Source organism: Notolabrus celidotus, chromosome 15 (genome assembly GCF_009762535.1).
Source record: "Notolabrus celidotus isolate fNotCel1 chromosome 15, fNotCel1.pri, whole genome shotgun sequence".
Taxonomy (NCBI): Eukaryota; Metazoa; Chordata; class Actinopteri; order Labriformes; family Labridae; genus Notolabrus; species Notolabrus celidotus.
Genome location: NC_048286.1, coordinates 29,868,265 through 29,893,626, shown reverse-complemented (window position 1 = coordinate 29,893,626; position 25,362 = coordinate 29,868,265). Strand labels below are relative to the sequence as shown.

The 25,362-nt window shown below is 40.7% G+C and overlaps 1 protein-coding gene across 1 annotated transcript; it reads left to right on the top strand.

Moving 5' to 3' along the window:
• The first annotated feature begins 97 nt into the window (after positions 1–97).
• cop1 (COP1 E3 ubiquitin ligase) lies at positions 98–25,097 on the top strand. The gene is made up of 20 exons (XM_034702732.1): positions 98–811; positions 917–976; positions 2,133–2,230; positions 2,492–2,556; positions 2,660–2,779; positions 9,860–9,928; positions 10,155–10,214; positions 10,351–10,430; positions 11,979–12,051; positions 12,493–12,607; positions 13,065–13,200; positions 13,359–13,502; positions 16,421–16,529; positions 16,635–16,716; positions 16,808–16,924; positions 17,630–17,747; positions 18,159–18,283; positions 18,410–18,570; positions 20,766–20,810; positions 23,968–25,097. The coding sequence occupies exons 1-20, from the start codon at positions 447–449 to the stop codon at positions 23,983–23,985; spliced, it is 2,160 nt and encodes a 719-aa protein (XP_034558623.1). The 5' UTR covers positions 98–446; the 3' UTR covers positions 23,986–25,097.
• Positions 25,098–25,362: the final 265 nt, after the last annotated feature.

Here is a 25,362-nt window from a genome sequence, read left to right as displayed (position 1 = left end):
AACCTGCTAAAGCTGCAGTGTTACCAATCATCCACGCAGTTCCACTCCTCCTCGCTAGGGGGCGCTGTTTGGAAGCTGGAGCACACACTCGGGTTCCTGGGTAATCGAGGAAACTGAAAAGCTTCTTCTCTATGCTTCCTCTCCTTAGCTCACCGTAGCTAGCCGGCTAATCTCCTGAACACCTCCTCAGCTGTGTTTGCATTAGTTCACGTTCCAATGTTAATGTGTGTTTCTCCTTTGCAACACATTGACTTTCTAAACCTCCACCAGTGACACGAGAGAGGCAGACACACACACGGACGAGTTTAAATCCACTGGATGTTTGAGCTCCATCAGCTTTCTCCCGGGATGCTAACACAGACCAACCCGCTAAAGTAGCAGCCCTGTCCGGATGCTGTAAACAGCAACGCAGCGGGTTTCGGGGAGTTTCTTGTCGGCCGCGCATCATGTCAGGGAACCGGCCTCAGCAGAGCCCTGGAGGGGCGAGCTCGGTGCCCAGCACCAGCAGTGGTGGGAGCTCTGGAGGCACTGGGAGTTCCAACGGTGGTGGTGGTGGTGGTGGTGGAAACAACGCCGTGTCAAGTAATGGTAACAGTGCTGGGAATGTTGTTCCATCAAGGAGCCTGGCAGCAGCTGCAGAGGGCGGCTTGTCGGTGCCAAGTTTGGCCGCCGTGCCATCGTCCCGGGCCGGGTTCGCTTCTCTGAGCAGACCCTCTGCGTCCTCCGGCAGCAGGAAGAAATCCCTCCATCAAGCTCCTCTTTACAACGGCCTCTTGAACTCTTATGAAGATAAAAGCAACGACTTTGTCTGGTTAGTTAGACACACCAGTCTGCTTCATATCCACAGCCAGTGTTTGTGAAGTTTCACACTGTAATGCTGTCATGCTGGTAACACGACTTTCTGTTTACCTTTCAGCCCCATCTGCTTTGAGATGATAGAAGAGGCTCACATGACAAAGTGTGGGCACAGTTTTTGGTAAGTGTGGATTTGCAGCTCATGCAAGTTTGAAGTTTGTTTCACAGCTGCAACAGCTTTTTTTTAAACACCCAGTAGAGCAATACATATATTACAAAGAAATATATGTCCTTTATTCAGATCCCCATTAGCTGACACTAACGCAGCAGGTACTCTTCCTGGGGTCCAGATGAAACAAACATAACATACAAAATATACATGAAATATAAAACTGAAAATGCAACAAACATGAAACACAGGGAAAGAAAAATGCTACAAACAGAAAATACAAGAACTTAATATAATACAAATGTAAGATATAACAACTGAAAATGCTACAAACAGGAAATACAGCAGCTAGAAATGTTACAAACATGAAAATAAAAAACATGTTCACTAAAATTCATTAATGTTAGGGTTAATAATAACATATTAATAATTTTATTTGTAGAGCACCTTTCAAAACCAGGTTACAAAGTGCTTTACATGGGCAGCAAAATAAAAAGGGCAGATCATAAAAACACAAGTCAAGATAAAGAAATAAAAAACACATTTTAAAAGACACACAATTCCCCTAAAAGAACTCTAAAGGTATACAATTTTTCAAATTATATTTCTTAAGACGGTTAAAATAAAATAGAGTCAAATAAAATCCGGGACAGCTCTAAATAAATGCATGTTTCAAGAAGGGATTTAAAAGAGCTAACTGACTCAGCAGACCGGATATCCTTGTTGTTATTGTCATTGTTAAGGTGTTCATTTAAAGGCCTTTTAAAACTGGCTTTACTGGGGGCTTCATTATACTTACTATAGAGATGTTAAAATATCAGTTTATGTAAATGCCAGAATTTGAAATAACATAAATAATTGCAAATGTCATGCCTTCAGTTTTTGCCCACCTCCATCTGTATACCACACTTTAAAACAAACCCTCAGAAGGAAACACAGTAAAATGGAGACATTTGTAGTGGAGCAAATTCAATTATATCCTTACATGAATGATAACATGTGGAAATGTGGCATGACTGATCAGATTGTAAGTGTCCCTGCAGGTAGATCACAGGTGTTGGACTACTGATGTCAAACAAGGAAGTTTCCTTTTAAAAGATTTCAGCAAAAGGATTAAAGATTTAGAAGAAGGTTTCAGTCCATTTCTTCTTGTTTCTACCTCTTGCAGTTTCAAGTGTATTCGTCAGAGTCTGGAGGACAGCAACAGATGTCCCAAGTGTAACTACATCGTCGATAACGTGGATCAGCTTTATCCAAACTTTCTTGGTAGGTATGCGGAGATTGAGGGGGTTGATGTTGCTTTCAAGGCACTCAGGAATTCTGAAACAAACTTTAGGACATACTGACTGGACTAACTTTATATCAGTGATTCTATATCCTGTTGACCTGTCATATGTTTTAAAGGACAATCGCATCAGTACATCCATTCACTGTTCAAGGTATCATCTGGTTGTGCTTATGCCTCATCCTGATGTTGAACTTTCCATTTTTCTCACTCGCCCCTTTCCCCCATCCTCCCTCTTCTAGTGAATGAGCTGATTCTGAAACAGAAACAAAGGTCAGAGGAGAAAAGACTAAAGTTAGATCATCCTGTGAGTACAAAGCTTAAATATTCTAACTTTTTTTGTCCTCAGTGAATGCCCACGTTTATTAAAAAATATGTTTTCGTGACTGATCGGTGTCTCTGATCCACAGAACGGGTCTCGGTGGGAGGTGTTCCAAGATGTGTTGAGTCCTGATCAGGAGAGCTTGGACTTGGCAAATGTCAATTTGATGCTGGAGCTCCTGGTTCAGAAGAAGAAGCAGCTGGAGGCGGTAAGTGAGGGACCACAGGGAAAGGCGCGTGTTTCTTCTTCTTCTGAGATCCAACCACGTTTTGTTGCTTTTATTGCGACTTCTTTTTCTCTTTGGCTGCTCTGATTCACACAGTGTCGGACAAAGTGTTTCTAGGTAGAAGGTATAATGATGATTCATATGAGCCACGGGTGATTCATAACCTGTTATTCTGTTGAAAAGAGGAAGAAGCACAGTCATTTAGAGAAATGCAGCATTTACATGGAGTGGTGGGGTTAAACATGCAGTGAAGTGAGGCCTCTAAAACAGCTCGATGAAGAGACAATGATGATGATTGGGACAGATTCACAGCTAATCCAGGTGTGATAGCAAATTTGCCTTTTCAAACTTACAAACACAAAACTCAAAATCAAACCTGCTCTGTTGAGATTGATGCTGCGTGCTCCGACATACGGCAAAGATAGAAGTCTTGCGTATCTGATCCAGAGGGCTCCAACCTGGCGGATTAGCCAGAACGCAATGGAGTGGATCCAGAGACTAGAATAGGAACTTATCAACTCTGGTGCGGGGACAGATCAGAGATGGACCGGACATGGATCCGGTGGAATTTGGCCCTAAGTTGAACTAAGCTGTGAGGGCAGCAACAAAAAACCCTGTCAGTGCACACAGGCCCTGATTCATAACACCGTGCTGGTTTGACTTAATGTTAGACTCTCCCTAGTCTCAGCACATTGTTCTCTGCTGCTCCTAACAGTAGATTCTGGTTGAATGAAATATGTATTTCTGCCGAGTAGGCTGCTATAAATGATGGTGCTGGATTGGTACATTGACTTGTACAACACCTGATGCTGCATCAGGGTCAAAAGCTGTGACCTGCAGTGCTATCATAACCTCCCATGATCTGAAGATGCCTCGAGTTGCGTTCACAATAAACAAAAGCACAGGTTTGGCAGCTCGGTAAGCTTTAATATTGCTTCTGGGAACACACACTAGTATTGATATGGCATCAAACTTGTTCAGCTGTGACTCTGGAAGCACACGGCCTTGAAGTAAGTTCTTCCCTAAAGCAGCAGGATTATTCAGTGTGCAGTATGTGAATCATACAGTCTTATTTCAGCCTCTGTGCTGCTGTCCCTCTCAGCTCCACTTCTTAGCAGCTTATGCAGAGCGTGTTGATCCAGCGGGGACATATTTTCTCAAATTGCATAACCAGCATATTCCATACTGCGCTGGTTTTAGACTGTAGGAATGTGTGTGAAGAGCCAGGTAGTTTGATTAAGTAGAAGTGGCTTAATAATAGTTGTGAGAATTCAGATTGACCTCCACTCTGGTGTCAGTGTTATTTCCTGTTACAGGAAGAGTTCCTGGTTTTAAAACAGACTTTAATGAGAGCAAGTGTGAAGTCGACTTGTTTTAGGGGAAGTAATACATCTGGCTGCTTTCAAACGTAATAACAACTCACAGTTAGGGTTATTTATAATAAAATACAAGGGTTGGAACATGCTCTGCTTCTGAAATATGCAAATGTGTGTTTAGGAAAGAATTATGGCATGCTCTGCTTTTCAATGATAGATAGCCATGCCTGTCAGTCAAACTTTGTTTCCTTAGGAGCCAAGTAGGGCCTGATGAAATCTGTTTTATTTTTTTTCAAAATTCCTTTTTTTCCATTTAAATTTTGTAGAATTCTGATTTTTATCCTTTACACTTATTTTACCATCATATAGTGTGTGCTTTTTGTGTCAGTGAATAAAATGGCCGTTAATGAAATGCAAAAACACATATTTTTACATTTCCAGTCAACAGTGTGTTGGCAGAATTTGTTAAAAAAGCATGTCACCTGACACATAGAAGTCATTTGGGAATTGTTCAGCTCTGTATTTTGGAGTAAGAGTTGAATTTCGTAGTTTTTTTGCAGACTTATCAGGTGTTTCTGGTGGTCGCTTCGACGTGTTGTTTACTTTGGGAGGGGGCGGGCAAGTGTTTGTGAAGAGATCAAGCGGCAAACTCCGGTCTCAAACGATGAAGCCAATGCGGAAGTGATATAAACTGCAATACATCGAAAATCCGCTTGAGGCTGGCTGCAGAAACACCGGAAACCACATAGATATGAATGGGAAAAAGACGATCTTTGCAGCATTAATAAACATGTTTACAGCCTGGTTCAAAAAACGGCTTGGCCCTACAACGCTAATCTCTCTAATGGCATACACTGTACGGGGGGTGAATTTTTTTCTAACGTGACGGTTAAGAAGATATTAAGATTATGAGTTTTGCCCAAATAAGGACATGACTGACGTGACTCCCGGTCGGGAACACACAGCCATTGGCTAAGAGACTCACACTACGTCACACTCTGCCTAGTTGAGTTCCGCATTACCAATATGGCTGCCGCCGTCGATTTGCTTCAAAACAGCTCTCAGGAACAGATGGGTGACGTCACGGATACTACGTCCATATTTTTTACAGTCTATGGAAGAGATGCACGGGTGGTGCCGCTAATGAACGGTCCCCGGAAACATTTCCCCCCAGACAAACGTTCCTTCTCCTCATGATGACAGCCTTTCAGTCACATTATGTCAATGTCCGTGATATTCCCTGTTTAACAGTAGATTCCGTTTTTTGGGGGAAATTCCGCGATTCCGTGAACGTGGAAATCATAGGGCCCTACCTTAGGAGCCAAGACCCAGCTAGTGAAAGAGCAGCCCCAGTAAATACATACACTACAGTAAAGCACTGCATACAAACCAAGCAGCAACCTCCGGTTTCAAAATAAGAAGCCAATGCGGAAGTGTTATAAACTGCAGTTCTTCAAGCGTCCACTAGAGGCTGGCTGCAGAAACACCATAAACCACTTACACACCCATTCAAAGAAGACATTCTTTACAGCTGAAATAAACATGTTTACAGCCTGGTTCAAGAAACAGTTCAGGTCTAAGTAGCTAATTTCTCTATCGGCACACACTGTACAGTGGTGGATTTTTTTTTCTAACGCAACAGTCCAAGAGATATTAAGATTATGAGTTTTGCCCAAATAAGAACATGACTGACTGGACTGACAGGCGGGAACACTGCAAAATCTGCAGTATGCCAAAGCTCCCCGGACGTCTACTGATTCTTATAAATTTCTCAGTACGCATCGGACCAGTCTGCCTCGCGTACTGTTTCCCATAATGCACTGCGCTCATTCCGCTTTTTCTTTTTCCTTCTTTTTTGACAGCAGGAAATCAGTTTTTTGGGTGCTGTGAAAGTTATCAAATTACATACAAACCACTTCCTAACTTTTTAAACCATAAATGGATGCTAAAGAAGCATTTCCTCTATCGGCTTGTCCGAACTTCTGCTTTCCGAAACTGGAAATTCAGTGACGTCTGACCCAGCATACTGCAACACAGATTGAACAGAACAGTCATACTACAGACTAAATTCAAACACAGTATGTAGTAGGCATACCTACTGCCAGTGCCTACTACATTAGTAAGTAGTATGTAGCAGGCCGTTTCGAGAAACAGCCTAGCTCAACAAAAGTTAGGATGAGTTCAGCATTTCCAATATGGCCGCCGCCGATTGGCTTCAAAACAGCGTTTCAGAAACAGAGGAGTGACGTCACAGATACTACGTCCATTATTTATACAGTCTATGATACAAACGTAGATCATGGGAACCAGGTGCGCTTCGGCTGTTATCTGTCACAATCATTTCTAAAAATAACTTCAGTGAAGTGAGGCCACGCTTAAGTCTGTGAGGTTGTCTGTGTTACTGTCCCGTGGATTGTGTCCCCCTGTGGGAGGTTTGGCCTCTGTTACCTGCTAAGTGAGAGCATTGGAGATCATTTCGCTCTGTTTTTCAGAAGTGATTGAAACAGGAAACTTGTTACTTCTTACAGCTTTTCACAGTTATGGATGGCTGTAATAACAGGACATGGAGCATGCACATTTGAATGTACTTTTTATTGTACTACTACTTGCTACCACATCCGTGTGGCTACAACCATCTTATCTTATATTTGTATCATTTATCTATATTATGTATATTAGTCTCATAACTATGAAACAAATGTGACCTTGACATTATCACTAGAGATGAATAAGCAGTGGATTCACAAGACAAATACATACTCATGAGGGTTTAATGTGTAGCGGTTATTTGAAGTAGCAGCTCTCTGTTGATCCACAGATTAGACTCCGACTCTCCCGTCAGTCTGTCAGACCACACAGCTCCTCTCTCACCAGTCTCCTAACTCTGCTTCATTACAAACACAGATGAATGCTCTAATGTTAATGTTATCTCTAAACCATCATTAAAGCGTGTACTTATCTTCACATCGACTCTTAAACTCATGGCCAGATGTTTGACTCTGACATCCATACTCACCTGAGAGTCTGCCTGAGTTTCTCTGTGTCGCTCAGGTCGCCGCTGCCAGGATTCATCCGTCACAATGATGCATGTGTTTGCTTACACATCAATCATTCAGACATTCTGTAGCTGATTCACTGTATCAGTGGCGTCCGCGTTAGAGAGATCAATTGATTCCTAACGTGTGAACAAGAAAGGGCGGGTTCAGTCGTTCATTTAATCCTCCTGGTGGAGTTCCTCGTGGAGCCAGTTGGCTTCGTCTGCTGCTTTTATTTCTATCACAGGACATGCTTTTGATACATTTCTGTTCCACTTTATTCTCATTCGAGCCAACTCATTTGCCTCTGGGCTGGTTTAATTTTCTGCTTTCTTGTAATCTGATTGGACTTAAACGCTGTGCTCTTCAGTTTGACTTAATGAAATGTGAATCAGAAATTTTAGATCTCCTTGTAGAGATTGCTCTGGTGGTGGTATCCACATCATGCTATTGAGGAGAATGTACGTGGGTGTGTTTCCAGATGTGGATATGGACTGTGGATTGCATGTGTAGTGCAGACCAGTGGTCTGCAGCTTTTTAGCGACCAACATAGCCCCACAGTCCGGTTAGATCGACTCAGGTAAACCGTTATTGACTTTTTGGAATAAGAAAAAAAAACTTCCTTTATCCTGGGCAGAAACCCTGAGCAGAACCAGACTTGTATGGTTGCCATTACTTCCATTTCATAGTGGGATATTAATGGCCCTGTTACACTGGGACACCAATACTAGGCCTTTTTGGGAGCAATATGGAAATACAGAGAGTGACAGCGAGATCGATACACGCCAGCGGCATTCCAGTTTTGGAACGACATGCCGGTATTGAGACCTGCAGCTAGTTTAGGAAAGACATATCATGCATTGCTGAAATCTAGGACCTAGTAGTAAGCCTGTAAGGAGACAATTAAAGAATACACAAACAATACACCATCTGATATGGTGACATGAGCTTTGCTACAAGCTCAAAGATAACATCTGCAAGGAGATCTCTATGTAATCATTTTATGTGTCAACACAGCGGTGCTGTATAAACATTATAAGACACGTGACACTCAAACCAAAGAGACTACCATCGATTTATTTACATCACGTGTTTCACTAACTGTCCATAAGTGTTTTTTAATTATGTATGATTGCTGCAGTAAGTGACGTAAAGAAAACCTCTGCTGCGTATTTTAATATTCATCATGGAGGTGAAGCATGGGTGGTGCTGGTTCTCAATTGAGCACCGGCCCTGAAACTGCCTCGGTGGAAAAGGGGTACTAGACGACTGGCAGGCAACTGAGGATCGGCATGTGATGGCAACTACCCCTATGGCAGGTCGCCGGCCCCGGCATATGACGTGACATAGGCGTGGCATGCCGCTCTCTAGCTAGTGGCATGTTATCTGGTGTGTTTTGATCTTGGCGCTACTGAATACAGAGGTCCCAGCACAGTGATCCCATGATTTCAATCTGGCAGAGTTGTGAAAGAGGCTGTGATGAACAAACATCTGGATGAGCTGAGAAAGAGGAATAAAAAGAAAAACAGAAAGAGAGAGAGATGGATAAAGACAAACGAATAGATCAACAACAACAGCACGTAAAACAGACTTGTAGCTACAATGCCAATAACAGTAAAAATGTGTTATGTCCATAATGACAATAATGATCATCAGGGTTGTCAAGATACCAGAACTTCAACACGACAGTAGTTTAAATTGAATGATATGTGTGGCACAAAAAAAAACTCCTGTGAAAGTTAGATATATACATGCATGGATGGAACATGGAGATCCAGGCATGACTTTTCAACCAGCAACCGCTTTAAAGGTTTGTCAATAACCAGTAGGTGACAACAGGTTCATATCCAGTTTGAAGGGTTCGTGAAGGATTTTGCCCTTCAACTAAACTTGATGAAAACATTTGAAGTGAATGTACAGTAGATTACCTTCTCTGGTGTTTCTTTCTCGCTAAGACCACAAGGAGAAATGGCCAAATAAGAGAATCATTCCAAAACAGGACTCTGACTTCCTGCTCTCGGTTCATTTTGTTATGCCAGACATTCAAAGTATGAGAGGCTTCTAGCCACAGTTGTCAAAAATCATCTCCCAACACCCATAAACCCTCGGGTTCGGGAATGTTTCCTGTAGTTGACACTTGCACCTAATAATTTGTGCCTTATTTTGATCATTCTTTTCTACTTAATAGTGTTTTACTTTGAGAGGAATACCAGTACCAGTCTGTCCCATTAAAGTCACTGAGGCAGGGGGCTGGTTTAGATCAGCGGTTTAAGCGCAGCCCCGTATACTCAGGATACGGAGTCCTCAACGCTTTGGCTGAATATCATCCCCAGCTCTCTTCTCCTGACAGGTCCTGTCTCTTTTTGGCTGTCCTATCAAATAAAGACAAGTCACTCCAAAAAAAGGAACATTAAGTGATGCTAAAATTAACTTGGGGGAAGTTTCTTGATATGATTTAAATGTGATGGATTAAAACGTGCTGTGAGTAAACATTTGGAGTACTACAGCTGCATTGTAGGTGCAGTGAGCATAAAGCTGCAGAAGTTATATAGCCTATTAAACAGCACAGTGATCATCCCCAATACAAAGAAGTTACAACCAACATCAGTAGTGTTACTTTTAAATGATTGTTTTTGATTGCGATCAGCGCTGGTGTTCTGCAGCTTCGTTTACAGTTGTGTGAGATTCTCTGTTTTCTGCATCTCTTCCAGGAATCTCAAGCAGCTCAGAGACAGATCCTCATGGAGTTCCTCAAAGAAGCCAGAAGAAACAAGAGAGAGGTACTTTAGTTTTTTTATACACTTTATTATTTTACTGTGGTACGAAGGCTGAGCTCTTTAAAAAGCAATCTGATTTTATGGAGCGAGTGAAAATGAATGAAATGGGAAAACTTAGACTTTGCACAAATAATATTTTACCCCCCCTCAAAAAAACAAAAAAAAACATGCAGATTTTTTAACCATCACGTGCAGGCATATTTATCTACCACTTCTGTTTTGTCATCAGCAACTGGAGCAGCTGCAGAAAGAGCTCAACTTTCTGGAAGATGACATCAAGCGTGTTGAGGTGAAGAGAAAAGCAGACCGTGTGAAATGTGTTCAAAATAGAAATGTACAGAAGCTTTGCTGATGATTTGAAAAACATCATATTTTTTAAGTATGACATCACAGCTGGAGATTAAAACATTTGTGTTATCTTCCAGGAAATGAGCGGGCTGTATTCTCCCATGATGGAGGCGGAGTGCACGGTGCCGAATGTTGAGGCTCCCTCACCTGCACCCAGGTACGGCTCACCTTTTGTACTCTAACAGATCAAACGTATTCACAGCACATAAGCACTTCATCATTTACGTTCAACCATAGACTGTATAAATAATGGATGTAGTATCCGTGACGTCACCTGAAGGGCTTCAGAAACATATGTTGAGGTAAAGAGGCGGGCTTTGAGCCTCCTCGCCAACAGCTACAGTGTTACCGCCTGTCAAGTCAGCCGTTCCTCTCGTATGGGAATAGGAATCTTAAAGCTGGGGTTGGTAGTCAGATTTAGATACACTTTTTCTTATACTGGTTAGAATGATCTTTCTGTCTCGATGGCAACCAATACATAATGTGTTCCTAAAAAAAGCCACTAAAAAAGATGGCATCTCCTACCATTTTTATGCGGATGACTCACAAATCTAATTGCTACTAAAGAGAAATGATAAGAGCTCCCTGATACCCCTACTAGAGTACCTGAAGGACATCAAGGCATGGATGACTTTTAACTTTTTAAACTTAAATGAAGATATAGCTGAGGTCATGGTGTTTGGACCCAGTTGAGCCAGTGGTGTCTCTCCTATAGAACTGGGTTCCCTGCAGACTTATGTAAAACCCATAGTCACAAACCTTGGCGTCAAAATGGACAGCGATTTTAAACTTGATAAACAAATAAACTCAGTAGTTAAACCAGTTTTTATCATCTGAGGCTTTCATCCTGTTGTATCCTTTAATGATTTTGAGCGCTTGATTCATTCTTTTATGTGGACCCGTTTGGATTACTGTAATGCACTTTACACCGGCATTAACCAGGCCTCCCTGAGGTCTGCTGATCAGATGCGTCGCGTCGTGCCAAAAAGCCGACAAAAGACGAGGGGTGACCGAGCTTTTTCAGTGGTAGCTCCTAAACTGTGGAATGAGCTACCCACCCAAGTCAAAATGCCCCCCACCCCCACCCTGGATACTTTTAAATCACGTCTTAAAACTCATTTTTACTCCTTGGCTTTTAACACAGCATGAGAGTTTGTGTTGGTTTGTCTTTTAATTTACTGTATTTTAAATGTCACTATTATTTATTTCTACTGTTTGTAATTGTTTTGCAGGACTTTGGTTACCTTGTTGTTTTTAAAATGTGCTACATAAATAAAATGGATTAGATTGGATTGGTTAGACGGAGTCCTGAGGAAATGCTACATTCAAATTCATGCTAGTTTTCCGTGACTACCAACCCTAGCTTTAACATCTTAGAAATTGCCGCGTTATGAAAAGATTCACCCTTCGTACAGTGTCTGCCGATCGAGAAACGAGCTATCCAGACTACACTCGTTTTTTTGTACCAGGCTGTAAACATGTTTATTTCTGCTGTAAAGATCGGCTTTTTTGAATGTATGTGTTTCCGGTATTTCCGGAGCCAGCCTCAAGTGGACACTCGAAGAACTGCAGTTTTTAACATATCCGCATTGGCTTCAATTCAATCATGGAGCTACTTCACTAATAAGAGAGCACGTCTTCTCAAGATGTTACTGCCTCCTGTGTGACTTTACAGTATGTCCTTTGTTTTCATTATTCTGAGCAGCTGCAGTAGCATAATGGAGCCATCAGACTACAGCCAGCCTCCAGGGTTTGGTGGGACAGCCCAGGGAAGTCAGGTAAACAAACATTTTCCTTGATTCCTTTCTTTAGAACCAGTATCTGACTGTCTTTGAAAGCTACATCTGCTAATCGTCTAGTTGGACTTTACTGGGCTTGTAGTCTGTTGAACTATTTATTCAATATCTATTTAATAATATGTATGTGAGTCAATGGTTTCCCCTTCAAGGGAATATAAGAGGAAGTTCCTTGGCTGTTTCAAAAAACATGTCTGAACACAAGTTACCACAAGTGTCTGACAGATACCGAGGTGCCCATGATGGCTTTGTAACCAAAAGCCTGTCGAGTTTAGATTTGATTTAAATGGTAACTGCAAAAAAAAAAAAAAAACTCGGACACATTCTTGGTAAATCTTTAAAAGAGTTACAGCAAAATAAATGTCAGTTCGAGTTTAGCCCTGACGTGACTCTACTTTGAAATACTTTGGATTGTTTTTCCAGGGCAAGAGACAGACGTGGTACAACAGCACGCTGGCGTCCAGGAGGAAGAGGCTGACGGCTCATTTTGACGATCTGGAGCAGTGCTACTTCTCCAACAAGATGTCACGCATCACAGGTACACACATTGTCTCAATGGGTTTTGATTCTGCACATGAACGGAGAAACTGGAGGGCAGTCATGTGAAGGAGGGCATGAGGCTTCACTTCTTGGAAATAGATACTCACTTCAGAAATAGCTGCTCTGCCTACACACTGTATATTTTTTACACTGAAGACCACAGCTACCACAAACTGGGACTGCTTGCTGTCACAAAGAGGCTGTTTCTGATGAAGTCTCAGCCCCTAACATTAAAGGAATGTCCCCAATTTCTTGTGAGGCAGTCCAAAGGGAACCCGGCATGTTGGCATCCAGTTTTCATCCAGATATTAAACTGATGTGATCGAAAAAATGCTGTTGGAGTTTTATAAAAAAAAAGTCTGTTGAGCTCCTCTTTCCATCTTTTACACAAAGTAAATGCTTAATGTATTCATTTCTTCTTATCAGCATTGTAATAGTGTGTCTGTTGTGTTCAGATGAAGGCAGGAACCTGAACCAGCTGGATGATTTCATGGAGTGTCTGTCAAAGTTCACTCGCTACAACTCTGTGCGCCCGCTCGCCACCCTCTCCTACGCCAGTGACCTCTATAACGGCTCCAGTATTGTTTCCAGGTACACAGAGAAATGATCCAACTTGTACTTATCTTTTCATAAGTTCATGCCATTTAAATGCCAAGTGTGTAATCAGTAACATTTTATAGTAAGGCAGTGAAACAGAAACACTTGTGTCAGTGAGTTCCTCCAGCTCAAATGTCTTCTCTGTGTTTCAGTATTGAGTTTGACCGTGACTGTGACTACTTTGCCATCGCTGGTGTGACCAAGAAGATCAAAGTGTTTGAGTATGGCACGGTTATCCAGGATGCAGTAGACATCCACTACCCTGTTAATGAGATGACCTGCAATTCCAAAATCAGGTGAGAGGAACAATTTAATGCAGGAGGAGCAGTGAGGTGCAGATCTGTCCTACAGAAACTGTTGGTAGAGCAAAGATGAGACCACTACTCACCTTTTTTGAAGCCTTTACAAAATTAGATATTACTTTATTATTGATAGTGTGACTGAAATGATTCAACACTGCAGAGATTCACTGCACATAATGGGGGAAATCTTTGTATCCATTGTTTTACTTAGACATGAGCCATGGTGTTGGACAGATTGAACCATGTTTTGTGAAAAACTCTTTTCATGGTAATAAATTGTAAAATACAAAACCAGTGACTGAGATAGAATAAATGGAGAGTAAAGTGTCTGCTTGGAATACAAAAGGCTGTAAAATTAAAACAATAATATAACTCTATTTATATACCACCCTTGTGGACCCCAGGGAGACTGACAACAATATTGTAGAAGCTGATGGGGATCCATATAAAGAATACTAATTATAAAAACAAATGTTTACAAAGTGCTTTGACAAACAAAGCATGGCAGAATTCAGGAGGATGACAGAATAACCCATAACAGACAGGGAGAAGAGTAGAAATTCTAACAATGCAAAAAACAAAATAAAAAGCAAGAGGTAAAAAAGAATAAATGCAAATTAAACAGAATAAAGTGAGGAAACAGAACACCAACACATCACATATAGAGGTTAAAAAAAGGCATTAAAGGACAGTAAAAAGTTTTGTGAAGAAGACAACATCACATCAGAGAAAACAGAAAAGGATAGATTTAGAACATTAAAGGTGACAGACCAATATATATTGATGAAAAAAGCGTGATATAAGAGGTCCCCAAAACATGTCTTTAAAGTTTATGCTCAAAAAAACACTTTGAAGTCAGATTTTGGCATGCCTGAAAAGCCCTCTTCTTCAGTCCTCCTCAGAACACTCTGTTTTCCCTCTGACCACGCCCCCTCAGGAAGTGGATGTGCCTCGGCTCTCCAGCACGTTGATCTAATGTTTACATGTTGGCTGAATATACACGGCTGCTCACAGACCCGCGTTACTTCAACCCTCTGAATCTGATCCAGAATCTGATCCTGACAGAGAGGCGCCTGTAGCAGGACCTTTCTGAACGATTGGTCATAGATTTAGTGTTTCTTGTTGTTTTATTTGTCAGTATGTAGACGTGTGTCTTGGTACACAGCTACGAACATGTATCTATGTGGCTATGCTAACTAGCGCTTGCACTTATCCATGATAAATAAAAATGATCCACTAGATCTTCAAATCTGCAGACGTGGGGAGTAAAACCGACCTTTGTGTTTATTAAGACAGCCTACAACTAGCATGCCTCCCTCCTAAGCTCCTTGTTACCACACATTTGTGCAGGTAATGAAAAACGGAGGGGGGATTCAGTATTAGTTAATACAGTCTATGGGCTGAACAAGCTCCGAGCTCTGACTCTGTGACAGACCGGATATTGTTGTTACGTAACAAAAACACTGAAGTCTGAAACGGCTCGTTTCACACACATTTACAGAAAGGTGGAGAAATCAGAACAGGGGCAGAATGGATTTTTTTCATTCTCGGGGGGGGGGGGGGGGTTTGTAGACATGCCAGGGACACATATTTCAGGTAGAGAACCATTAAAAAGTCAATTTTGCATGATATGTCACCTTTAAGATTATAAATGAAGCGGGAATGGGTGCCACGTGGGCCTAGCGGCCTAAGCGCATACACAGGAGCTCTAGACCTCGTCGCAGAGGTTGCAGGTCAATTCCAGCCTCGACCATTTACTGCATGCTCTCTCCCCGCTCTCTACTCCCCACATTTCCTGTCTCTCTTTAGCTGTCCTGTCCATTAAAGGTGAAAATGCCCCAAAAAATAAAACTTAAAAATAAATAAGTGAAAAGGGAAACAATAAAACAAGGTATAACCAAATCAATCAAATCAAATTAATTAGATAAATAAAAGCAATTTAAAAGGTGAAGTCACATTGAAGCCAGGCTGGAAACTTCATTTTTAAATCTAATATGGACCTTAACTTCAGACCTTCCTTGACGACCATTCATTGTTAGTTCACCGTCATTGTTGTCACCCCTCGCTGGTCGGCACTAGAATTATAAGTAATTTAAATTAATTATCGATCGATCCATCAATCTTTATTTGTATAGCGCAAGGACAAACTTCATTTAACAGGCAGAAACCTCGAGCAGAACCAGACTTGTGACTTAATTTTTTTACACTCATGTTCTGTCTAAGCTGTAACACAGCCACTCACTACTAGCTTGACTGTAGCTTCAGCTAATAGCCACTGCCATAATGCTCTAATAGTAAGACTTTAATTAGTATAGGTGACAGATTGGCATCTCGTAGCTAGACAGTATTGGTAGCGGTTTGACAGTATTCTGTTCTGGAAATGAAGATAAAGTTGTTTGTAGTCTGTGTCTGCTTAAACTGGCATGTAAACACTTGACAGGAGCAATGTGTAACCAGCACAGACATGTGGATGCTCAATAAACCTATGCTTGCAACAAAGACAACCACCAAACCCTGTTCCTCTTAACTGTCCTTCTGAGACCGCTGGTTTCTTTGGGAGCGTCTTTGCTGTAGTGTTGGAGTATCATACTGGTATCACTGATATAATTACTTCAAACACAGCCTGCATCCCTCTTCACAATGGCTATACTGAAACCTGAACTTATACACTACTGTGGCTCAAAAACCAATAAAACAGCCCTTGGACTGTCAGCTGTACATCCCTGTGCTTTGTTATAGCTCCCACACAGCAGTGACTCACTTCAGATATCAAACCTGCCTGACTACAGTGTCCCTAAACAAGGTGCAACTCAGGACTGGACTTTGAGGCTGTAGTGTTTTTATCTCTTCTTATTGACTAACAGTAAATGATTTTGGAGGTTTCCTAATCCCAGCCTTGTTTTGTGTTGCAGCTGTATCAGCTGGAGCAGCTATCACAAGAACCTTCTGGCCAGCAGTGACTACGAAGGTACCGTCATCCTTTGGGATGGATTCACCGGTCAGAGGTCCAAAGTCTACCAGGTATGGTCCCTACAGTCGTGGATTGAGAGTAATGGTGAAATTGAGTTAGAGTTTATCCTAACCATAACAGTTGCACATTTGAACTGCTTTCTGCTCTCTTTTCAGGAACATGAAAAAAGATGTTGGAGTGTGGACTTCAACCTAATGGACCCAAAGCTGTTAGCCTCTGGTTCTGATGATGCTAAAGGTAACTTCTTGAGTTTGCTACCTCTCAAACATCTGTCCCACCTTATTGAACTCATGGTGAACCGCTCATGTGTCTGTTTTCTGTGTTTCAGTGAAGTTGTGGTCTACAAATCTTGACAACTCAGTAGCCAGCATCGAGGCGAAGGCTAACGTCTGCTGTGTTAAATTCAGTCCAACCTCCAGGTATCATCTGGCGTTTGGCTGTGCAGGTAAGATCAGGAGAGTTTAGGGGCTTCTTTATCATCAGAGCTGAACATGATTGATGCAAGCATGTAATGAATTTAGCAACTTTCAGAGGATTTAAAGTATTAGAGCAAGTTTAAAGGTTAATCACATATTTTTCTCTCATTGTGAAATATTAATCTGACAGGTTGCAAACACCTCAATTTTTCTGGTATTCTGTGTTTCCTTTGTGGTCGTAGAGACTCTGGTGGTCCATCCAGACTTCTGAACATTCATTTATTACTCTCCCAAAGGAGAAATAACTTAAATACAAACTATTCTGTTGTGCACAGAAACAATCCTTCAACAAGGAACTACCAGAGTAAGACAGAAATGCTTTGTGTCCAGCAGGGAATTTCTCTGGCTTACTTCCCCCATTCCCAGAGTCTCCAAGGTCCAAGTCCAGTAAGCCTGGAAGAGGAAACCTTCTCTGACCTTGGAGATGTGGGTTTGAAGTGAAGCTATGACATTAGAATTAAAGCCAGCAGGCACAGTGTACCAATCACTCACCCCAGAACTGATGGAGAACACATTGCGTGTAAGCAACACACATTTTTAGAAAATGTCAACAGAGCCCTTGCACCATCACTCACCGTGGCTGTGTGCCTCGCTGCTGCAGCCCCCTCTCTCCCTCGTTCTCCAGCTCCCATCTGAATGCATACCATGTACTTTTTATTTGTTTTTGCTTGCAGACCACTGTGTCCACTACTACGACCTACGCAACACTAAGCAGCCAATCATGGTGTTCAAAGGCCACAGGAAGGCAGTGTCCTACGCCAAGTTTGTCAATGGAGAGGAAATAGTCTCTGCGTAAGTCCGTGCCGCATTATTTACAGCAACTCTGCACTGAAATCATGTGTTTTTGCAAAACAATACCAAATCAAAGTGTTACAAAGGGAGTCGCTCAGTTTGTAGAGCATGCACACTTTTTACAGAGGCCAAGTCCTTGATGCACAGGTCACTGGTTCAGCTTCAACCTGTGTTCATTTGGTGCATGTTACATCTTTCTCTTCTCCACTCTTCCTGTCTCTTTTCAGCTGTCCAAGGCCTTTAAAAAAACTAGTTATAAACAACAGGTTTTCATTTCTGATGAATATTCCCTCTGCAGAGACACTCCCAGAACATTTGTGTTTTCTTCACTAACATACTTCAAACAACAAAAGAACCGTACCAAATCCACTGTTGTCTTCATATTCTGCGTTTCCACCCTTCAACCTCCAGCTCAACAGACAGTCAGCTGAAGCTGTGGAACGTCAACAAACCGCACTGCCTGCGCTCCTTCAAGGGTCACATCAACGAGAAAAACTTTGTAGGCCTGGCTTCCAATGGAGACTATGTTGCCTGTGGTGAGTTTGTGTCTCTTAAAAGAACTGCATAGTTTTAGAGACGGTGATTACAGTGATCTGTAAGGATTAGATACAACAACAAGAAGGATTGTGATTAATGATTGTGACATTGTGTGTGTTTGACAGGCAGTGAAAACAACTCCCTGTACCTGTACTATAAAGGACTTTCAAAGACACTGTTAACGTTCAAGTTCGACACAGTGAAGAGCGTCCTGGATAAGGACAAGAAGGAGGACGACACCAACGAGTTTGTCAGTGCTGTCTGCTGGAGAGCCATGCCTGACGGAGTGAGTTCACCTCTAACATGTTATTTATTTAAAACTTCTACACTAACAGTCAAAGGTCTGGACACACCTTCTCATTCAAGGGTTTTTATTTGTTTTAATTATTTTCAACATTGTAGTTTAATACTGATGTGGGTTCAACTGAACGAAGCCATAGTTTTGACTCTCTCAAAATCTCCAAAAAGAGGTTCAACTGTTTACTTCAGCAACAATAATGAAACAGTACAGAAAGATGTCAATTTTCAAAGTTTGTATCCACAAAATCCAAAAAGACTAAAAGAGAGTGAGAGAGAGAGAGCGAGAGAGAGAGCTAGAGAGAGAGAGAGAGAGCTAGAGAGAGAGGGAGTTAGAGAGAGAGAGAGCTAGAGAGAGAGGGAGTTAGAGAGAGAGAGAGAGCTAGAGAGAGAGAGAGAGAGAGCGAGAGAGAGAGAGAGAGAGAGAGAGAGAGAGAGAGCTAGAGAGAGAGAGAGAGAGAGAGAGAGAGAGATCAAAACACTGTCTCCACTCCCTCTGCTTGCCTAACTCCTTATTAATTAAAAAAATAAACTTAACAAGGGGGCGGAGCTACAGCATGCATGATTTAGCCACCCTTCCAACACATGACAATCTATATCACACATCCACATACCATTTTAATATTATGAACTTTAACTATTTATCATCCTTATATAAATGTATATATTTATCTTAATCCTTATAAATGAGCTATTTATGTATATTATTACTTGTATTTGAATTTAAATTATTATAACACCATGAATTGTATTTAGGCTCCTACAACTGAAGACATCAAAACTATGACATAATCTGTTTTTTCCATAATCTGGATTACAACAATAGTCAATCCATTGTGTACTAACCCTACCTCTGAACAACACAGCTGATGGTCTCAAACACATTAAGAAGGCAAGTCCTTCTACAAATGAACTCTTGATAAGGCTCATGTTCATTAGAAACCATTCCAGGAGCCCACTTCATGAAGCAGACTGAGAGAATACCAAGAGTGTGCAAAGCTGTCATGAACCTTTAACAGAAAGGGAGAAGTGTAGACAATTCTAACAATGCAAAAAAACAAAATACAAAGCAAAAGGTCAAAAAGAATAAATGCAAATGAACAGAATAAAGTGACGAAACAGAAGACCAATACATCTTTAATATAGAGGTGTAAGGGCCAAGTTACATGCATACATGTTAAAAGTAAATAAATAATCAGTATCATTTTGGGTTGAAAGTTAATCTTTATTTTGGGATTTCATTGTATAAGTTAAATTATAAAATGTCTTAAAAGTCAGCTAAAAGTAATTTGATTTAATTCATGTGGATTTTCCATACAGTGAAAGGCAGTATGGTATTGCTGTTTCAGCAGTGAGTTAGGTTACTGTCACTTTAAGAGAGAGAGAGAGCTCTTTAGGGTGAGACTGAGGCAGACAGTTAAGGATCAATTAAGGAACAGGCCACATGGTTTCTTTACCATAGTATAGTTCATTGTTTAGGAAAGCTTGTCTTTGAATCATCCAGTAAGATTGTTTAACAAAACCGTGGATTAAAGGAATTTGTTTATCAGTTTTACTTCAGAGTCCTGTGGGAGTGTTTTCCTCTTCAAGTGAACATAGACGAGTAAATCCAAGGCCTTTTGATCTTCAACCCACCACAAGAGGTTTTAAAAAAGGCATTAAAGGACAATAAACATGTTTTATTCTGTAAGGCTACTTTAAAGAATCTAAAAATATAAAACATATTCTGCTTTGTTTAACACTTTTTTGTTAATCAAATAATTCCATATATGTTCTTTCATAGTTTTGATGTCTTTGGTATTAATCTACAGTGTTTCAAATCATTAAAATAAATACAAACCCTTGAATGAGAAGGTGTATCCAAACTTTTGACTGGTAGTGTATATAAAAGGAAGGATACATCAACTGGCTCACTGTTTCTCTGAGCTTGTACACTGCTTAGTGTAACCCTCAAGATGTCTATGAAATAGATCAATCATATATGTTCTTATAAGTTATCTACCTGCGGTATATCGTTAAATCCAAAAATGTATCTTTACCCTCATCTGACCTTAGTGTATAAGACTTGAACACATTTCTTCTCATGATTTCTTAAACTGATTGTGATATTGTTCTTTAGCTGCTATGATATGGTGAAGTTACCCACCCTGCACTGTGTTTGATGAATATTGATTTGTTTTTCAGGAGTCAAATGTTTTGATTGCAGCAAACAGTCAAGGAACGATCAAGGTTTGTGTCTTAACATTTACACCCTAATAACCCTTAAAGGGACATGCTGTTGTTGAGTCTTCGAGGACATAGAAAAATAATCAACTTCTTCAATGTGTGAATGTTCATCATTCTTTCTTTACACATGACTGCAGTCACTGTCCATGGCTGACAATTAAGCCTTCAGCCAATAAAGGCAGAGGTAATCAGATTAGAGTGCAGAGTACAGAGGGGCCTATAAAGATAAAATAATGAATAGCTGTCAGTGTAGGGAGTTAGAATGCGTGTACAGAGCCCATGATTTTGTGCTACATCCCTAAAATTAGGATTAATTCACAGGCAGGTTGTTCAAGTTTGAGTTGTTTCAGTGTTTTGAAGGCACATTTATGACTCAAATTGAGTGCCTCTAAATTGTTTCCAGCAGTGAAACATACAAGGATATTAGTAGTCCACTTTTGAACTGTTATTTTTGGATGCTTTGAATTCATAAAATTAAGAATAACTGTGTAGCAGCAGCAGTTTCAGGAGCCTACACCCCTTCATCAAATCCAAACTATCTGCTTGAATAGATATCACATAATGAGTTGGAAATAAGGGTTTCTTTTATCATCTGGGGAACTTACCCTTTCTGTTTTTTCACTTTATATGAGGCTGTTTTCAAAACCACCTACTAAACAAGCAGTACATATTGATTTTGCCAAAATTCAGTATGTAGTAAGTAGTATGTGAACAAGAGCAAAATCTGCAGTATGCCAAAACTCCCCAGATGTCTACTGATTTAGGAAAATTTCACAGTATGCATTGGACCAGTCTCCCTCACGTACTGTTTCCCACAATGCACAGCGCTAACATTGCGCTTTTTCTTTTTTTTGATGGGGGGGGACTCCGTTTTTAGGTGCTGTGAAAATTATTAAATTCCATATAAACCACTTCTTAACTTTTGAAATCATAAGTGGATGCTAGTCACATCTAGCTGCTAGGCAGTTTCAATATCAGCTTGCCTGTTGTTTTCTTTGTTTTCTGAAACTGGAGAACAGTCATACTACATACTAAATTCAAATGCCGTACCGTCACTGTTTTAGAGGAAGTCATCCCCTTGAATCATGAGAAACTAAAGATTAGATCACAGCCCTGTTCAATCCTCTTAAAGGTGACATATCATGCAAAATTGACTTTTTAATGGTTCTCTACCTGAAATATGTTTCCCTGGCATGTCTACAACCCCCCCCCCCCGAGAATGAAAAAAATCCATTCTGCCCCTGTTCTGATTTCTCCACCTTTCTGTAAATGTGTGTGAAACGAGCCGTTTCAGACTTCCGTGTTTTTGTTACGTAACAACAATATCCGGTCTGTCACGGAGTCAGAGCTCGGAGCTTGTTCAGCCCATAGACTGTATAAAATACAACTCAACTCTCCTCCGTTTTTCATTCCCTGCACACGTGTGCTAACAAGGAGCTTAGGAGGGAGGCATGCTAGTTGTAGGCTGTCTTAATAAACACAAAGGTTGGTTTTACTCCCCACGTCTGCAGATTTGAACATCTAGTGGATGATTTTTATTTATCATGGATAAGTGCTAGCGCTAGTTAGCATAGCCACATAGCTACATGTCGTAGCTGTAGCTGTGTACCAAGACACACGTCAACATACTGACAAATAAAACAACAAGAAACACAGAATCTGTGACCAATCCTTCAGAAAGGTCCCGCTGCCTCTCTGGCAGAGGTCGGTTTTACTCCCCACGTCTGCAGATTTGAAGATCTAGTGGATGATTTTTATTTGTCATGGAAAAGTGCTAGCGCTAATTAGCATAGCCACATAGCTACATGTTCATAGCTGTAGCTGTAGCTGTAGCTGTAGCTGTGTACCAAGACACACGTCGACATACTGACAAATAAAACAACAAGAAACACTAAATCTGTAACCAATCCTTCAGAAAGGTCCTGCTGCCTTTCTGGTAGAGGTCGGTTTTACTCCCCACGTCTGCAGTTTAAAGATCTAGTGGATGATTTTTATTTGTCATGGATAAGTGCTAGCGCTAGTTAGCATAGCCACATAGCTACATGTTCGTAGCTGTGTACCAAGACACACGTCTACATACTGATAAATAAAACAACAAGAAACACTAAATCTGTGACCAATCCTTCATAAAGTTCCTGCTACAGGCACCTCTCCGTCAGGATCAGATTCTGGATCAGATTCAGAGGGTTGAAGTAACGCGGGTCTGTGAGCAGCCGTGTATATTCAGCCAACATGTAAACATTAGATCAACGTGCTGGACAGCCGAGGGCACATCCACTTCCTGAGGGGGCGTGGTCAGAGAGAAAACAGAGTGTTCTGAGGAGGACTGAAGAAGAGGGCTTTTCAGGCAGACCAAAATCTGATTTCAATGTGTTTTTTTGAGCATAATCTTTAAAGACATGTTTTGGGGACCTCTTAGACCGATATATATTGATGAAAAAAGCGTGATATGTCACCTTTAAGATTGTCTTTTTATAATGTTTTTATAGCATGTTATTTATTCATTGAATGCTTTTATTGAAAACAAAGTCTAAATTTCTACCCTTTTAAGGCTTTCCCTTTGTTATTTTTGGGCAGAGGGATATTTCTTCATCAAGACTGTACAGGCTAGTTTGAGAGTGCATGTCTCCAAAGCCATCTTTTCAACATTTTTCTCCCTGTTTTATACTTTCTTTTGTTTTTAACACCATAATCTTAAAAAAAAAAAGGGTGATTGCCCCGGCCCTGGAGCTGAAATATTTTATTGTCTGCATTCTTGAGTGAAACTGTAAACAGGTTGCAAGATGTTTAAAAATGAACATGAGATATTTTTTACATTTTGTTATAATAATAATAATAATAATAATAATAATAATAATAATAATAATAATGATAATAATGATAATGCATTTTATTTATAGGCGCCTTTCTTGGCACTCAATGTCACCTTACAACATTAAAAACAAACATGGGAAATTGCAAAAAAAAGGATGTAAATTAAGGAAGCTTGAACCTACTGCCTACTACATTAGTAGGAAGTATGTAGCAAGTCGTTTCATAAACAGCCTAAGTCTCATATCTTACACGGAAGAGCTTGAAACAAAGAGCTGTTATGATCCGGCTCGTTATGTTGTGACAGAAAGCTTCAGGTATCTAAAGTCTATTTTTTCTCTCCCCACAGGTGCTTGAGCTCGTCTGAAGGCCCACCACACATTCAGCGTGTAAAAGCACCACCAGCCTCTCTGTCTGGTAGAGGATCAGTGTGATGCAGGGAGAGCACAGGCTTCCTGCTGAACTGGGATACCTGACAGCAGCAGGAGGAGAACTGAAACAAACCGTCTGATTTTAATGAGCTAGTATTTTTTCTGGAAGGCTGAACAGACTTTGGATCAGTACACCCGAATAGCAGGCGAAGATGTTACTGTCATCATACAGCTCAATCCCAGAGGACGACACTTGGGCACAAACGGAACAAGAGACTTTTTTTTACAAAGCATTTTGTTTCTTTTCATTAAAGTTATATCCACTTCAAGACGACTTGTCTGTGTGATAATAGGTCAAATCAGAACGTGTACCTTTTTTAATTAAACTCACAAGGGTACACTCAGCCAAACGCTACTAGTGTGATGCATTTTCCCTTTTAAAGGCCAAAGCACAAAACAGAGACATGCAGAACTAATGTCTTCACATAAAGCTTTTAATCCCCCCCTTCATGTTTGTAAGCCATCTGTTTTTCCCCTTTGTGTGTAGTTTTTGTGTTTTTTTCAGATTGGGAGACACCAGTTTTAATAAATATGACTTGAATTTCATTTTTATCGTCAGTTCACTTTCTGGTTTATGAGTGTAGGATGTGACAGTGTGTGTGATTCTCAGAAGACCAATGGATTCTGGAAATGTTGAGGAACTCCCGATATTCATTTTACTGTCTGAGCAAAATATATTTGACATGTTTATCTGTGATCACAGCCATCCTCATGTATTTTCAGGCATTGATCTCCAATGCTGCACCAAAACTGGATTGTTTTTCCACGTCTGTGAGCCATGTGTTGCTTGTTGGAAAATAAGAACCTCAATGAACCTGGTCTAGTTCTTTTGAAGTAGCAGTTACTCTTCACATACTGTAGGCTTTTAACATCTGATCTGAGCTCATTGTAACTTTAACTGCAGTCAGTTCCTGTGGAGTAGTAACCCATGTTAACAATGACATCCAGAGAATTTGGTAAGCATCACCAAGACAGACCTATTTTATGATAATGGAGTGAGTGAGGGGGATTTTGTATTTGTAAAACTCAATAAATTATTTCCAAACTACTTTGTCATGTTGGGTCGTTTCTACTTAGATAGATAGATAGATAGATAGATAGATAGATAGATAGATAGATCTTTATTTGTCCTTAATAAGGAGATTTGTTGTCACCATCTGTACAAGAATACATGTATAAACACAATAAACAATAAACATCCACCCAGCCTCACAACAATGGTGCACTTCATCCCACATATGTACACAGTACACTGGACACATGAACACACCGGACACATATAAACACACCTGACACATCTTATAAAAACAGGA